Genomic DNA, 17,172 nt, shown 5'->3' on the forward strand with positions numbered 1-17,172 from the left:
GATATGCCCATTTGGAGCTTTTTTATGCCTTCCTGTAAAGGCCATAGAGGCATCATATTGGACTAAATGGACAATCTGATCTAGTATGGTATCAGGAAGTGTTCCCAGGCTACAGATAAGTGTGTTTAAAAGCATACACATGACAGAATCACCTGGGCTGGATATTGGCTTGATAAGCAGATATTCACACCAAAATGCAATACAGGAAATTTCCTTCAAAGGGATATTAGTGGACAGTAATCACTGTTAGATAGAACTGCTTTCTGTGAAGCTAGCTTTTATGATATTACCACTATACTCCCATACTGGGAAATGCATTAAATTTATGCAGTAACAGAGTCAGCCTTGCCGTGATCGCACGGTCATTTGCTAGGCAGTGAGATGATAGATAGATAAATAAATGAATAAAAAGAAAACTACTAAGTTTAGTAAAATGTTTTCTTCTTCAGCTCTGGAGAGTATGGAGGGGCAATCACAACCAGGTGGCTCATCTCTAGAAGAACTTCCACAGCAAATGAACAGTATTTCACTTGAAAAAGTGCAGCAATACTACCGTAAACTCAGGTATTTCATGCTTCTCCTTTGCCTTAAACGACATTGAAAAGAGCGCTCCTTGCGAAGGACCTTAACGTTTAATGAAAAAGATACTTTTTTAATGAAAAAGAGACTCCGTTCCTTGTACAAATATGATTTTTGGAGATCCTCATTGTGTGGGAAACTTGTTAATTTTCTTCCCATAGTTAAGCTCGTTCTGAAGTAGTGCTCTGTACAGGATGAAATTCCCATCTAATTTGACTTCAGAATTTTGTGCAGAGCTAAAATTACATTAAAAGGGGGATTTGGACTATTTTAGTACAGACTCTTTAAATTACTGCAGTCAAAATGGTTCAATAAGAAAGCAGATCTTGAAGTACAAGATTTTTAGCATAGACTTCTCAAATGTTTTATACAAGATAGTATACATACATGTGCCTGAAATGAGAGACACCAACTAATGTAGTCCTTCCTTGCCTTTTTGCAGGACATTTTACCTAGAGAGATCAAACTTGCCCACTGATTCCAATACTACTGCAGTGAAGATTGACCAGGTATTGTTGCTGTGTTTATTTCTACAATTAATTGTCTCACAGAAATACTATTTCTACATCTCTAAATTCCCAGCTGTGGAATACCCATACGGTAGACCTGTACAAACCCAAACATAATTTTTAAAATGCTTCCTACCCTAAAGAAGTGATGTGAATTTCTCTGAAGTTTGGCTACAGTTCTTTCGTTTAGAAGAAAATGTGCAGAACTGGGGTAGTGACAGAACCCTTAATTTAGGCACTAATAAGATTCCATATCACCCTGACTGCCCCTGCTATATACAGTATCTGATAGACAGGGTGAATTAAATTTCCTCTCCCACAGATGCATGAAAATGAACGAACATTCAGTTTGCAAGTTATGCTTTGTTCACAGTTATAGAAGAAAACAACAGGAAAATAGTGCTTCCCAGCATCTCATATAAAGACAGTCTGTCTAACCGGAGCCAGTGACATATGTGAATATATGTATATAAGGCATTAAATACTGCTGGAGGGAAGACAAAATCAGATACTATCTTTGCAATTGTAATATACATCATAAGCAATCTATGTGACTTGTGGTAGTTGCAAAAAAATTGCCCCAAGCCCAAGTAATTATTTGTATTTTTCCACTTCCAAAGTTCATATATATTTTAAATAGTTGTTACTGTGTGGCAGTTACTCTTGTGTAGATTACTGTGCTTTGACATAGGACAAAGAATTGTAGATGTCTTTATAACTGAAGGTACAAGTGTGCCACTGATGCTTGCTTTTTTAATCTTTTTTTTTAATTGCTTTGTTTAGCTTATTCGCCCCATTAATGCAATGGATGAGCTTTGCAGGCTGATGAAGTCTTTCATTAATGCAAAACCAGCCCAGGCAGGATATTCTAGCAGTAACACATCAGGAGCTGGCCTGCTGCCCATATCCTCTGAGCTCTGTTATCGACTTGGAGCCTGTCAGATTACTATGTGTGGCACTGGGATGCAGAGGTGAGCTTTAAGAAACCTGTGTGATGAGAACTTTTGCCCTTTCCAGAAATATGAGCAATATATTTGGTTCTTTTCAAAGCAATAGAAAGGTAGATGGCAAGGGAATATGAGAAGGACCTAAATCTACTGCCATCTTTATTTTAGGGAAGGTTGTGACTTCTAATACTTTTGTTAATGAGTATTGAGATGACACACAAACTTTTTTATGTTTCAGTGTAACTGACTGAGTGATCTCATTGCATATAACTTTTAGTCAACGTTGTCTTCTGTCACAGACTGAAAATGTAGGAAGTTGCTCAAAAATAGCTTTAGAATCTTGGTGTGTGCAAGCAGATTCTAAACACAACACTGTTCTTCCAGTGTCTCAAAATCAGTGACTAAAGAAAAGATTCATTTGTGGATAACTTTATATGAATCAGTGCAGAAGAGCACTGAAACACGGCCTTGTAGTAATGATGCTGGAGATTCAAACAATCGCAGTATCTAGGTGTAACGAGACTGTAACTGCAGGACTGAAGTAATTTTATAGTTTTTTAAGTTAAAAAAAAAAACCCAAAACTAAATATAAGAACACTAACAGAAGTCATACTTAACAGGTAAGTGTGCTGTACATACCCATTTATACATTTTTAAATATGGCCTGTGATTTCATATCTCTTTTTCCCATGTTCAGAAGTACACTGAGTGTGTCTCTGGAGCAAGCAGCCATACTGGCTCGAAGTCATGGGCTTTTGCCCAAGTGTATCATGCAAGCTACAGACATCATGCGAAAGCAAGTAAGTGGATGTGTGTCTGCTACATGCCACTGTTTCCATTCCAGTAACATCATTGTACAAACACCAGTTTATTTTGATGTGGCACTGTATTTTGTGCAGTACAAACCCATAGAGCCAAATTTCTATTAATGTCTGAGTAGTTACAGATATATTTGACAGGAACTAATTTACTTTTGCATGTACAGCCATTACAGCAATTAAAATATATGCCTTAGTGTACATTATTTAAAGAGTGTACCTTGATGGTTAGAAAGTAGAGACTATCCAGTATATTTTAGACAATTTCTGTATACAAAAAACCAAGTCTCAATCACAGTGTTAAATAGTAGAAATTCCCTAGTGGTAGGCAGCAGTGCTTGTAAAGTGCTTTGGGACTAATTCCATCTTTTAAGTAAACACAGATGACTAACGTATCCCCCTAGTGGATTCCAAATCTTCTAAAAGTAGTTAATGGATTCTTAGATAGAAACCATACTCCTATTATAATACTTTCCCCTAAGGATCAGGTGCTTTATCGATACTGTCAGTACCATAAATTCTCTGTTTCCTTAGGGACCAAGGGTTGAAATCTCTGCCAAGAATCTGAAAGTGATGGACCAAATGCCACAGTGTGCACCTCGGTAGGTTATTATGTATTATGCACTTCATCTGAGTGCTGGTTTTATGCCTCTGTAATAATTGTGGAGTTCCTGTTATAACCAAAGTTCTCCTTAGTAGTAATAGTGGAAAAAAAGAAAAAATTCCTTTTTTTCATTCTCACTGTGCTAAACTAAGAGCACTGTAGATTCATCAGCTTTGCTGCTTACAGTTTGCACATCATTAACTTCAAAGGTTTCTGCATTTTCTGAATAAAAAATAACTGCTCAGAAAGAAGGGTCTTTTTTGGACTGTTGCTGAGAGTTGGCAAAGCTTGTGATTGACAGCCATCTGTGGAATGCTTAGAAAGAAAATTTCCTGAATGGCAAATCTGACTGCAGATGTGCAAAGATAATTCCTAGGCTAATGCTATTGTGTGCTTAGAAGAGCTTGACTCTTCAGTTATGGCAGAGCAGGTTTAAGAGCAAGCACTTCAAGTAACGCAGCTCTAAGGAAGATCGGTTGCCCAGCAGACATGTATGTTTTTGTCTAGAAGACAGCTTTGGAAAGCACTGTACATTGGTGAACGCTACTGCACCTAATGGTAGCTAGAGACATTCATCATCTCTCTACATGATAAGAATACCTTTATTTTTAAGGAAAGTATCTCTTTCTGGTCAATTTCCTCCAATTTAATATATTGGTGAGAAGATAATATTCTTTAATGAACTGTAACACAGCCTTTTCCCACAATGGTAGTAACAAATGATCATGATTAGATAACAATATGTACATAATCAGTCTCTACAAATATCAGAGAAACTTCTGTTTCTACTCTTGTTAGTGGCATTGTTTACATGAGGGCAAAACAGTTCTAGCATGAAGGAATCTGCATCAGAAAATATCTAGTAAAGTCTGTGCCAACCCTTCAGATAGAGTGAGTGTATTTGCTAGTGCTAGTGTCCTACAAAGAACATGTTTGTTCAGTGTCAGGAAGACTTCCTTAAAACACTGATATCTTATACACCCATTAAGACTTCTGAGTTAGTCTAAGTAAGCCCCACCTCTTTTTAATTTTTTTTTCTCTCCTATCTGCTCCTCCTCAAAATGTTTATAGGAAATCATTTTAAACTTTAGAGACTGTGATGATGCTTACTGTAACAGTCTGGCCTTGGTTTATTTTCTCAGAGACCTTATAAAGAATGATAATTCGCATTTAGAACCTTATCCTTCTGTTGGTTTGTAATTATTATCTCAAAAGGAATAAAATAATAGTCTGTGTTGGCTCCTGTACCGTGTCCCTAGTGCCATAAATCAGTGTCTTAGCAGCATGGTTATTTTGCCTCATTAATGGCCGTACATTACTTTGGTTCCATTTTTATGACCTTAACAGCATGCTGTGTTCAAAGAGAAACAGCTTTACAAAGAAATCATAAGCTGAGGCATTTCTCTTCTTTCGTATGCGCTCTGAATCACAATGACAAATTCCAGGACTATTTACTTGGCTTATTTCATGGCAATAAAGCTCAGATACATGTGTTCCTATTGGGTTCCACCATCATAATGTGAAATAAAACTGAGCCAACTTAAAAGGAGATCTGGTGAATTAATGTTAATTCTACAAGACTATATTTGCTAGCGTTGAGGTCTCTCAATCACTGTAGTAGCAGGCTTGAAAGAGAAGTTATAAAAGATTTGCGTTTATTCAAATGTAAAGTAGAAAAAGACACCACAAGCAGTCATATATGAATGACAGACAAGATGCACCTAGGGGTAACCACTGGTCTCAATTTGCTAATCTTGTGATGCAAAAAATTTATCCAAAGACATTCTTACTAATTTTCAAGTTTGTTCAACCATGGCAACAAGTAAATATGTTCTTTTATCTGTTTGGTACCCCAATTTGTATGAGGGGTGAACTTGTATGTTCAGGAAAAACGCTGAACTGGGTTTAAAACAAAAGAAATTGAGAGAAGGGACTGTTGAAGACCCAAATTGGGCTAAAGTTAAGAGAGTGATGGAAAGTCTCAAATAGTATTTATACAATGATTGTATATACTGTAGTTAGTAAGTCACTAGTAGCACTTCTGATTTTGCAATTAGTAAAATTAAAAATAGCGGTATTCTTGATATCAGATTACCTCTAAAGCTTGCAGAATGATAAAGAAGTTGACTCTCGTATACTATACCAGTAACTTTATGTTATCATCCTTATGATATTTAATACCGTACTCTTTATCTGCCGTAAAGGCTCTATAGGTTGTGCCAGCCACCTACAGATGGGGATTTATAAAAGTGAGAGAGGCACCTACATTGCAGCATCGTTAAAGCATTCAACTATGAACAGCTCTGAGGACCCATCCTAACTGACACTGATGGCGCTGAATCAAGAGAGGAAGAGACATTGCTCTGGTTTAGTAGGAGATGAACCTGCTGGACCCAGGCACCAAGAATCTGCCTCTGAACTCCTGCAGCACGTGCAGGGATCCTTGTATTTCTTTGAATTCTTGAAGAAATTCTCACAACGAACACCACAGAGCTAAGACGGGTGTTACTGCCATTTGCTAGATGTCTAGAAAAGTGACAATATTTCAAGAAAGGGCAGTTTTACCAATGACTTGTCTGTGCTGCCGCCTAAAAGTTGTGGAATTCGAGATACAGATTGGTTAAGAAAACCTAGAATGATGCATCTCTCTCTCCCTGTACTGCATCTGGCATCCATTTAATTGCCAGCATAATTTTGGTCAGTGTCCTTGAGCAGTAGCTTCATAAACACCACTATTTCATGAACTGACCTGCACTTTTGAACAACAAATAGCACAATCTATGGTTTATTCAAATATGAACATAAAGAACTTCTTCTGGAGTAAATTTCCACTTCAGCCCAGTGAGAACCAATCTCTCTATGCTGCAGAGTATACATTCCATAATACTTCTTAACATGACTTCGTTTTACCTACTGTAGCTTTCGGGTTTTTGATTAACTCTTTTTATTAATGCTCTATTATGTACTCTGGATATACAGTACTATTTAAGAGATTGGGATTGAAGGATTTTAAAGGAAACTTACAAAGGAAAAATACAGTCTTATAATCTGATTGTTTGAACAGATGTAGTTTTTAAAACAGGTCAGAAGAACTATAGTTATTTATGTGGAGTGGAATGTGTTTTCAATCACGCTATTATATATTCAAGATTTAAATAAAAATTATATTGTTTAAAATGGGACCAATATGCTGGCAATTACACAGCTACTCCCAGTTTACTGAAAAAAATCTACATTATTTAAAATCTTTCAATATTTAAGTACTCTTTAATACAGTTATTAAGATATATTAGGGATGCTTTTAAGTTAAAAGAGAAGAGGAATCAGGTATATAATGTACTTTATTTTTTCTTGTTTGAAATATTGTCCTCCATTCTGTCAGTATTATTCTAAGCACAGTAATTTTTTCCCAAATTACTGGTTGAAACTAACTGAAACATGTCGGCAGTCTCAGGACAGAAATAATAATCTTTTGGAGTGAGTGCCTTAACATGACGACCTAATCACTAACGAATTTCAGTTGTAGCAGGTGTCAGTAGAAGGATGTATAGGAAACTTACCATTCCTCTGTTTCTCCACAGTCTCGTTTAAAACAGTTCACAGTTAGGAGATCCAGAAGTGCTTTGCAGTGATGTATATTCCAGGAAATAAAGGTTTGGGGTTTTTATTTGTGAGGTTGTTCATTTTTTACCTGGCTTAATTTTATTTTACTAACACCCAAACCAACTCAAAAACTGAAATTAGACTTTTTCCATTTGGATATGATGGTCTCTTAAATTCAACACTTCAACACAAACTGGCTTATGACAAATTTGAGGATGCAGATTGTTCTGAACCTTGTCTCTTAATTTTTTTTTTCTTCACTCACAGACTGAAATAATTTTGGGGAAGGAACGTGTGTGTTTTAATCTCTTACTTTTAACTGTTTCCTCCGACCTACAGCAATCTGTTGCACGGAACACAGACAATCCATCATCTGCCAGCTGTCAGGTACAGGAGTTTGTTACTGAGGATCCATTTTGTATTGCAGCCAGAGGAGCAGATCTTTTTTTTTTTTTAATGCACTTCTTTTTAATTTTAGAAGAGCTATTCTTGCCCTTTGCTGTTTCAAGAAGAAATGGATGTTTCTTTACTGAATCTGCAGCATAAAATATGCTTAATATTATAAGAACTGTAGGAATTACCCAAAAATAGAAAGAACACTTAGGCCAAGATCTTCGCTTTGTCTACATCAGCTCTGTTCAGCGGAACTGCAGCAATTTAGACAACCTGTTGAGGATCCTGGCCCACACTTAGGCAGCCACTGTAAACATTAAAGATGCGTGGAAGAGTATCTAAGGGCATTTACACTGTGCACTGTTTTACATTGAAATGCATGTGTTATTCTCCTTGAAAAAGCGATAGAAGTTTTTATTATTAAAAGATGGTTTATATTATAAGGAAAGAAGGTATGATCTGATTTTTCTGTTTTACCCTTTAGTTCCGTAGCTCTAAGTTCTGTTGAACAGTTTAAATTCTGATATTTGTATGGAGCGATGAGGAGTCGGAAATTTAAACTGTAATGGAAAAGTTGGTTTTGATATCAGCCTAAACTGGCAGCATAGAGCTAAAGTCTTCCTGCTTGGGCAGCGTCAGCTGCAAGATGTGGTTTCACTGCAGGCTTCCTATTAAAGTAGAAGAGGAAACAACTGTTTTGATGGTGTAAAATTGCAAGGTTTGAATCCAGTGCTGGAAAGAACAGGTTCAAGTGGAAAATAAGAGGGCAATGCACAAGCCAAACCTGCAAGTAAAGAGAGTAGGTCTGCAGAATTTCCATGGCTAAAAGCAAAGTAAGAATCAGGCCTGCCACAACCAAGAGAGTGCAGATTTCATAGATCTGGAGCATCTGATACACTGGAAGTGTAGGAAATATGGAAAACACAGTCACAATGGAGAAGTTGGAAACTAGCAACATGCTGATGAGGTATGTAAGCAGCTGGTTAAAGGAAAGAAGGCAACACTGAAAAGAAAGTGGGGGTTGGGTGGCATCTGCAAGTGGAATTTCTTACGTATTGTAACTGAATTGCCTTAGCATTTTCATTAATCACTGAAGCACAAATACTATGAGGCTGGGGTTGATGTTAAGTTGGGAGGCACTAATCTAAAGGAGGACCAAGGTACAGACCAAAAAAAACCCAGAAGACTTTGAACACTGAAGAGGATGAAATGAATGGGATGAAATTTTACAGTACAAATATTAGCTCGTGCATTTGAAGGTTAAACAAAGTATTTTGCTATATTTCTTGTTAACTGATAATAAAAGGACCTTGGTTATAGAGTTTGTCACATGACGACTCAGATGCAATTTGATAGAATCACAAAAGCTCAGCCTGCACTAGGAGGCAAATTTCCTCTGGGGATGGAGAACTATTTGAGTTACTGTGCAGAGGCCAAATAATTAAGTGACATTGCAGTGGCTAGATATTGAGGAAAAATATTAAAATGGTATCAATAAAGTGGATACAATTCTGCAAGATAAGACTGGGAGAGCTTGCTTTATTTAGTCTAAGACACAATTACAACTGATGTCTTTATAAGACAACAATAATTAGAAAGGTAAAGAAAGTTCAATCTAAATACAAATACAGCCATAAGGAGAAAAAGGCGTACAAGCAATCAAGGATAACTATTGGCTGCAAATTGCTCTGGACCCTAGAAACTTTTTCCCAATCAGGCTCTGGCGAACAAGAAATCACTTTTACAAAGGGGCTTCTAAAAGATGAAGCAGGGGTGCGTAGAGTCACAGGAGAGCCTCTCTGAGTGGGACAAGGCAGCCCTTCCCAGTCCAGCCCCATTTGGCTGCAGAAGCTGTATTTGGCCGTGACAGGAGATAGTGTGAACAGTTCCTGCTTTGTCCAGTTTTGTCCAGGGCATTTGCAAAGGTGTGAACTGCTTTTCAAATCCAGGCCTTGGCTCTCTGTTAGCACTACACAATTTTGTATTCCAGTATTCATTTGCAGACTGATATTTAGATGAGTTTTTAGATGAGAAACCACAGTTTAGACAAATATGCATCTCATTTCCATTTAGAATAAAAAACATTGAAGGGAAAAGTCCACTTGGACTCTGGCAAATCCTTTTTCCTCTGTCATATTTTGTTATCGGCAAATAGTGCTACTTTGGGAATATTTTGAGCAGAAATTATTCCATGTTTCTAAAGCAATTTGAAGATGCAAAACATTAAGGTCTAACACTCAGAATTTCAAAATAAAAACAATTTGAAATGCTCCTTGGTCCATAACAGCATGTATAGTATTTCATCTGCCATAACACTTGGCATTATACATGTCTGACACAGCTTCTAAGTACGTGGTCATTGTTCATTGGTAAAAGGGCAAAAAAAACCCCACCCTAACCCAACAGACGGCTCATGAAACCAGCTTATTCACAAAAGGACATAGCACATAGACTTACTGATAAGATACTGATTAATTAAATTACCCAGTACAATCTGTATCTAAAACTAGTATTTGTGTAGTACTAGGGTGCTCAAACACAAAGTTCAAATTTGCCATTCAGAGAAGCCTGCAGTAGCTGTTTGTCTTAACAGGGAAGAAAAGCTTTCAAACAGCATAAGGTATTTTTCCCACATTTTATAATGAGAGTCCTGGCTTTGATTAGCACCAAGAAACCATTGTGGTGCCATTGGGTTCTGATCCTTCTGTTCCTTGCCATGCAAAAATAATCCATTCTGTTTCGTGTTAAACAGCATAATGCAATAGCAGTTTTGATGGTGCTGTTGTAGCATCACTACACTACATCACTAAAAGAGCCTTTGTTTAATATATACTGAAAAAATTCTAGTGTCCTTAAGACACGAATTTCTGAGCACTCAGTCTCGCCATGCCCAACTGCCTTTGCTATACTGAGTCCCTGCTGCTGTTTGGGGAGGGAACTGGGAAACTATTTTCTTACCAGTGGTATTGTGAAGATTCAAGAGAGAAAAATTGTAAACTGTTTTGAAAAGTGACAGTGCTTTACATATATAAGTAGTACTAATGACTTGAACAACAGGAAACTAGATGGAAAAAAGGATAAGCATCGCAGAGAGACATATAAAAATCTCTGCTTTTAATCCCCATAACTGTATTATTCGAGAGCACTTAGTATAAGGAAAGATGACCAAGTATATTTTTTTATGTACTTGCTCTGCCCCATTTCAGGATTGAGAAGTACTATGCATCAATACCATCAAGGAACCAAATTTAACACATCTGGTTTTGTTAGGGAAATGGAACAAACCCATATTTATGAGTGAAGTTTCTTCAGATTCCCTTACCTTCAGCAGTTCCTCTCCTTGATTTTAAGAATATCAGAATTCATAACATAAGTAAATGGTAGGTGAATAATATTTTTAAAATATGGTCTTGGCAAGAGGTTATTCAATTTGGACTTCAGAGTTGCACCTTTTAGTTTGTTAAAGAATTGATAATTCTTTTATCACACAGTTTGGCATGAAGATAATACTGCTTATTTAAGATCCTTCTAATTGCCAGCACATATACCCTGAGAATCAGGCTCTGATGCACTGTTGCAATCAAGTGTACCAGAAGAAAGATTTGCTGGTACCTGGACCCCAATCAGTTAAACGGGTTACGCCTTTGTATTCTGAAGCCTGTGCTGACTTCAGTGCTGGATTAAAGATGAAGAACCTGATTATCTTAGAACAATAGGTTTGCTTTTTTTGTAGTTAACCTTTCACAGGTGTTTCTAGGTGAGCTAATTCCACAAGATGAAAATCACTGCACTAGTGCTATGCCATAGAACAAACAACTCCTTGAAGAGGACAGAGGACTTTTAAAAGGCCTTCATTTTTGCCCTTTTTACAAAGAGCGGGAATGGCCACAGCAGCCTGATCATAGGTTAGGCCAAATCTAAAAGGCCTTTAAAAGTTAACTGATGATCAGCTACAGGAGCATAAGTAAGATTGCTATAGCATCACTGCATTTACAGCTCATTTTGCACCTAACGTCAATTACCTCATCTGGGCAGGGGGGGCAATTCTGATATGACACAAGTCATGTAGTATGTTTTTGCATGACACAGAACTTTTCATGGTTTTAGGAGAATGTTCCAGAGACGATATTTTTGTATCAGTTTTTAGGACTGGCATTTTCACATGTTTTGTAAAAAGAAAAAATGTACCTAATATTTGAGAGGGTTTTTCCACTTAAGTTTGAGGGAATCTAGTGTACTACTGGTATTATATTTTGTTTCATGTTTCTGTACTTTTAACTAAGCATGTGTATTGTGCATTAAGATAAAAGTCTTGATATAATTTGTTCAACTTTTGTGTTGTATCGTCTAATCCATGTTGTCATTTTAGCATTACTGATGTGTGGGTTTGGTATGCTGTATGCTCTGTGTCTGTCAGAGCTGAAATCGAGTCAATCAGAAATCACTGCCCAGATGGCCATAACGATGCATCTTCTTTCAGACTGGATTCTGAAACAGGGAACATTTCTATTGGGTTATTAAAAATACTCGGGCTATTGCTTAAAGCAGAACCTTTTGAACTTCAAGAAGATTGAGAAAGTAAAAAGAAAACCTTATTTGATGATCAAGTCCTTTTTTGTTTTGTAGGACAAGGGACAATTAAAAGATCTCTTTCCCACTATGTGAAAACTGCATTCTGTCTTTATAGGGTGTGAATTAAGGAACTAGATCTTTCTCCCCTCCTCTGCAAAAAGAAAGAGAAAAACTGGAGCCAGGAAAATGCATTGCTGCCTTTGATTGCCCCAACTGTGCATCTAAAATTTCCCTTGACCCTGAAACTTGAGTTCTCCTTCAGGGTATTAAACTCTGCTTTTTATGTTCTGACACTTATTCAGAATACCAAAACTGGTTACAACATTTATTACTTCCGTGGTGTATGTGTTGCATAAAGTGTGCAGCAGTCCAGCAGTTAGAACGAGGAAGTTCTGGACAGCCAGCCAGACTTACCTAATCACCTTACTCTACTCATAAATGCCTCTTGCCTTTGATGACACACTCAGGTTGTCAGTGCTCTCAGCTGTCTTTAAAATTGGAACTCTTCATTTTCCTGTCCAGCCAAGAGCTTGTATTTGGGGAGACTTTCCATTCACTGAAGTAATCCACTGAAGAGATTAAATCTGCATACCTGAAAGGGTCCAATGGGTTTCCAGGAAAGAAGAGAATAACATAAGAGTTGAATCCCTTCATCCGTGCCTCTGATCAAGATACTACGATCTGGGCTTCCTTCTCTTTGTAGCTATAGAGAGAAACATGTCAAAGGAGAGATTCAAGAACAGTGTTTTTTGTGGCTTCCTGTGTGGTGAAAACTGAACTTCTGTTCTGTCCCATTTTTGCATGTTGAGATATGTTAGGTTTTGGTTCTTAGCCAAAATCACCCTGTCAAATTCCCTAAGTCCTCAAAGTCTATTAGCCTGAACATTATTATAAGGCAAGGACAAGCCTCTAGTTTTTGACAGTGGTTTAATTTCCACTTCACTTCCAAGAAACTTAGAGGCGCTACTGGTTTGACAGCTCCTGACCAAGAGACCTGTTTCAGGCCCAGAAGAGTTGAATGTACAACACTGGGACAGAAACCAAAGAGAAGCAAACTCAACCAACGTGCCATAGATAGTAGCGATAATGGGCTAGTCTCCAAGCAATATTTTGTGCTGGAGAAAATGACAAAAATCAGAATGAGGCAGTTGTGTGTAGCAACTGCCTCACAAGTTATGCAGAGCTGTGTGGTCACACCTCAAGTTTTAGGAGATGCTGTTCTGTTTCAGAAGCTACTTCTCCTACATAGGAGGAAGAGGACAATCAGAAAAATAAGGTAAATAGGCATAAGAAATTTAAATTAAAAAACAGAGACCTCAACTAGTAAGCTTTCCTTCTGAGGGTAGTGCAGATCATGAAAGGGTCACTGAAGTAGTCTTACAGAGTGCATTAGGATCCCTAGCCTGATGTTTCTCAATCCACCAAGAGCCCAACATTTCCCACTTACTTTATCAGTATTGGTTTCTATCAAGTTCCTGTCCTTTTCACTGGCAAATTCAACTGGCTTGCTTTCCAGCCTGCTTTTTCCTTTGATCCTAACACCTGGGCAATCAGCTAGTCCCTGGAAAAGGAATTAACTGCTTGCTTATTGGAAATCAATTGAGATAGCTGCCTTTTTTTTTTTTTTTTCCCCATTTTACTGTTGAGGCAAGATGAGGGGTGCAGACTGTGTCCGTGTCAGTTCTTTGTCTTAGAGTCTTAACAGTGTGTTCAATAGACTGGGCTCATAAGCTGTCTTAAACAAAGAACAAATAGCACCAGGGAATCTTCAAAATGAGAACTTTTACTAGGACTCCCAGTATTAACACCATCCATGGCTTACATAGAAGTGATGTGAAGTAAAATTCTGCCACCTTAGAACAATAGGGCAAAAGAGTAAGTAATCCCAGTTCAGAGCAATAGGAACTATTTTTAGAAGGTCTCTGACAACTCTTTTTCCTTGTACAGCTACCAGTGACAGTGGCTCACCCCTGTTATGCTGCTGCTGCTGTTGAGGGTGCCAAGGGACAATGCTGAAGACCTGCTGACAAATGCTGCATGCTGCGCTTGCTGTCTGCTCTCAGCTCACCAGCTGCTGTGCTCATCTGCAGGGAGACAGCCGCAGGCCAACCAAACCAGGACCAGGGTACCCCAGAGACCATCTGCTTCCAAATTTTCCCTGTAAGGAGACCTAGACTTTAAATCTGCCAGGAGCTGCACCGCCCACCTCCTGCAAGCACAAGTATACAGGAGGAAATTTTGAGGGGAAGACACAGTATTTATCCTCTTTGCCCAGTCTCCACCTGTGCACTACATTATGCTAGGCAGTTTTTTGCTACAGCTGACACACGGCCTTAATCTTCAGTGTTATTTCCAACCTTCTTTCTTTTTTTATTGTTGTCCTGTGCTCATTAAAAGGCTGAGAGTACTCTTCAGTGATGGTTTTTATCTTACAGATAGCTTTCTGTTACAGTAAACATCTTTCTCTCTTGTATGGATTGTTCTGTTTTACACTGACAATTTACCTAATGCATCATGATTCCCCCCCCTCCATATTAAGCAGCAAATAACAGTAACTCCAGGCTTATCCATTGGTATCTATACCACTTCAATAAATTACCTTCCCTTCCCCCCACCCATTGCAGGTCATTACATTTCTGCTGCAAAAGATGATGTTCGGACAATGTGTTTGCTGCATTGAACATCTCAGTTTCTAGTTTCAGTTGTGTTCTCTGTATCCGAAGGTATAGCAAATGGGTGACAGCATGTTGAGTCAGTACAAAATAATACCTTCTCTATGGAGCAAAAAATGCACAGATTACCTTTTTGCTGTTTTTTCTTCACAATTGAAATGATTCCTTGTCAAAACTGTAGCTCTGTTGATTTTTTCCATCACAGAAGTTGTGTCCAGTTCTTCCTGTGATTAAGATGGATTCTCTGAGGAGCAAAAAGATGAGAAGGGTGAAACTGGTAAGTGTAAAAATGCAGGCTGAACAGGAAATCTTCTAAAAGTATTGTTGATAAAATGATAGTACAATCCCTTAGATGGAGTCCTGATCACCTGGGACTTACAAAGCACACAATTAGTAAAATCAAGCTGTTGAACTAGCTGCAGGAATAAGAAGTAGAATCCATGGGTTGGTTGTACTAGTCAGTATGTTACATGATGGTTATAATAATCCTACTGGGGCTTAAGATCTACTCAGAAAAATTACTGATATATTACTATAATTTTTCTTAATATATCATATAGGACCACTTAGCCATTGGGTTAAACTCTTTATAGTTACATACTAAAAAGGTAGCCCTTTCCCCAAGGAATTTACAATCCAAAAGTTTGGCAAGTTTTTGGAGGGCATTGGTAGTCTCCTAACGAAGCAGGCTAGCTAGTACTGGCAAGCTAGACAAAAAAAAAAAAAAAAAGAAAGAAAAAAAGAGAAAAAAAAAAACCAAAACCAGTCCTATTGTTGTAAGGCTATACATTCCAGAACCAAATCCAGAACAAATTGCTCACATTCTCTATCCATTTCCAACTTGATTGGAAATGAAGCAATAAACCTCCCAATCCTTAACACTTCTAAAGTGACTTAAACTGTTCCCTATTCTGCTCCAGTTTGTCTCAATAAAGCTGTTTGCTTTAGGATACGTTTTCTTCAGCTCACTCTCCAATTACCAGTAATTAAAGGTAAAGCATCTCCCTGGCTAGTGTCAATAGCAAAGAGTTACAACTACTTTTCCAGTCAACCTGGAGACGCTGAACTGCCACTAAACAGGGCTGCTTTTTCTAAGAGGTGAAAGCTCCCTCAGAGCTCTTTAACAATCCCTTCTGGTAGTCATGAGTCACTGTTTTAAAAAATACTTCTCCACACCAAAATGATGACTCATTTTGCAAAATGTCAATTTATGCCCTGCTGAGTCTGCAAAAAAAATAGGTCTGTTTTTAATGAATTAGGATTAAAATCAGTAATTAATGTTTGAAACAAGTGACTATTCTCTTGATCCTCCTTGAAATTAAATTTGGTTATTATCACTTTGAAGGCAATCAGCTTGAAATTACTTACATAATTACTTACGAGTGATGTATTTTCATCCTGAGATAGTTAAAAAATAATTAATATGGCTTTGTCAGAGTTTTAATGTGCAAAAGTCAAATTCATAATATTAGTGGTGCTTGAATACTTGGTTTTTTGATGGCATTTATCTGCAAATTATTGCATGAAAGTTAATGAAGCTATCGCCTGAATGCATTGCTTAGAGTGCTTTGGAAAGGACGCATCATTTGCCTCTGATCCCATGTGAACTCCGCTCTGTTTATTTTTCAGGAGGTTTTATTAAAGATTGCTGAATTAATAAGTAGTTTTATAGCCAGTACAACACATAGTGTGACTGGCTTCAAGAAATAACAAACCTTGGGCCTTATTTCTTTTGCCTACTCTGACGCGAATCAAACATAGATTCCATAAATTCAGTGGAGTCACAATGGAATAGGGTGTGTAGAACCCAAACCCAGCAACAACAGGCAGGTTTGGGTATATATCTCAAACCCTAGACAGGTTTTCACCTTTAGAAACAGTGTGGTCCAAACATTCACCTAATTCCTGCCTATCTGGATACTATTTCACAAATTATCATGCATTCCCATACTAATAGCATATCATCATTTCAACTATCTAAAAGACTTTGACTGAATGGAAAGGCAAGAAAATAGTTGAAGTATTTTTACCTTTTAAAGCAACCTAACTTTAAAAGGCAATTGCCTTTTAAAGCAGTTTAACAGATGGAGATAAAAAGGAGGAGCTGGTATCATGTCATTAGCCATCATTGCTTTATGGACAACATTTATTAATATTTCTCATTAGAGAATTACACTAGGGTTTTGAGAAACAGTCTAGACCAATGCTGTAGGTTTTTTATTTTTATAAAAAGGAGATAATTACAAAGCATGTCCCCAATTTAGAGAGGAGGACTGTGTCGAAGCCTTTACAGAAGTCCAGATAGGTTATATCTGTTGCTCTTCTTTTGTCTACTTATGTAGTCACTCTATCAGAGAAGGCCACTAGGTTGCTCAGGCAGGATTTGCCCTTGGTGAAGCCGTGCTCTCGAACCACCTCCCTGTCCTCCATGTGCCTTAGCATAGTTTTTAGGAGGATCTGTTCCATGATCTTCCC

The 17,172-nt window shown here is 37.7% G+C and overlaps 1 protein-coding gene across 2 annotated transcripts in view; it reads left to right on the forward strand.

Annotated features, from left to right (window-relative positions):
• Nucleotides 1-7,129, forward strand: part of PREX1 (phosphatidylinositol-3,4,5-trisphosphate dependent Rac exchange factor 1) — a 174,091-nt gene extending 166,962 nt beyond the window's left edge. For both annotated transcript variants that reach the window (XM_075109194.1, XM_075109195.1), the window contains exons 35-40: nucleotides 450-564; nucleotides 1,022-1,088; nucleotides 1,872-2,059; nucleotides 2,733-2,835; nucleotides 3,388-3,455; nucleotides 5,662-7,129. In XM_075109194.1, the coding sequence (XP_074965295.1) occupies nucleotides 450-564; nucleotides 1,022-1,088; nucleotides 1,872-2,059; nucleotides 2,733-2,835; nucleotides 3,388-3,455; nucleotides 5,662-5,704 (584 nt within the window). In that variant the 3' untranslated portion in view covers nucleotides 5,705-7,129. The remainder of the gene's footprint in view (nucleotides 1-449; nucleotides 565-1,021; nucleotides 1,089-1,871; nucleotides 2,060-2,732; nucleotides 2,836-3,387; nucleotides 3,456-5,661) is intronic.
• The last annotated feature ends 10,043 nt before the right edge of the window (nucleotides 7,130-17,172 follow it).

Source organism: Phalacrocorax aristotelis, chromosome 13 (genome assembly GCF_949628215.1).
Source record: "Phalacrocorax aristotelis chromosome 13, bGulAri2.1, whole genome shotgun sequence".
Taxonomy (NCBI): Eukaryota; Metazoa; Chordata; class Aves; order Suliformes; family Phalacrocoracidae; genus Phalacrocorax; species Phalacrocorax aristotelis.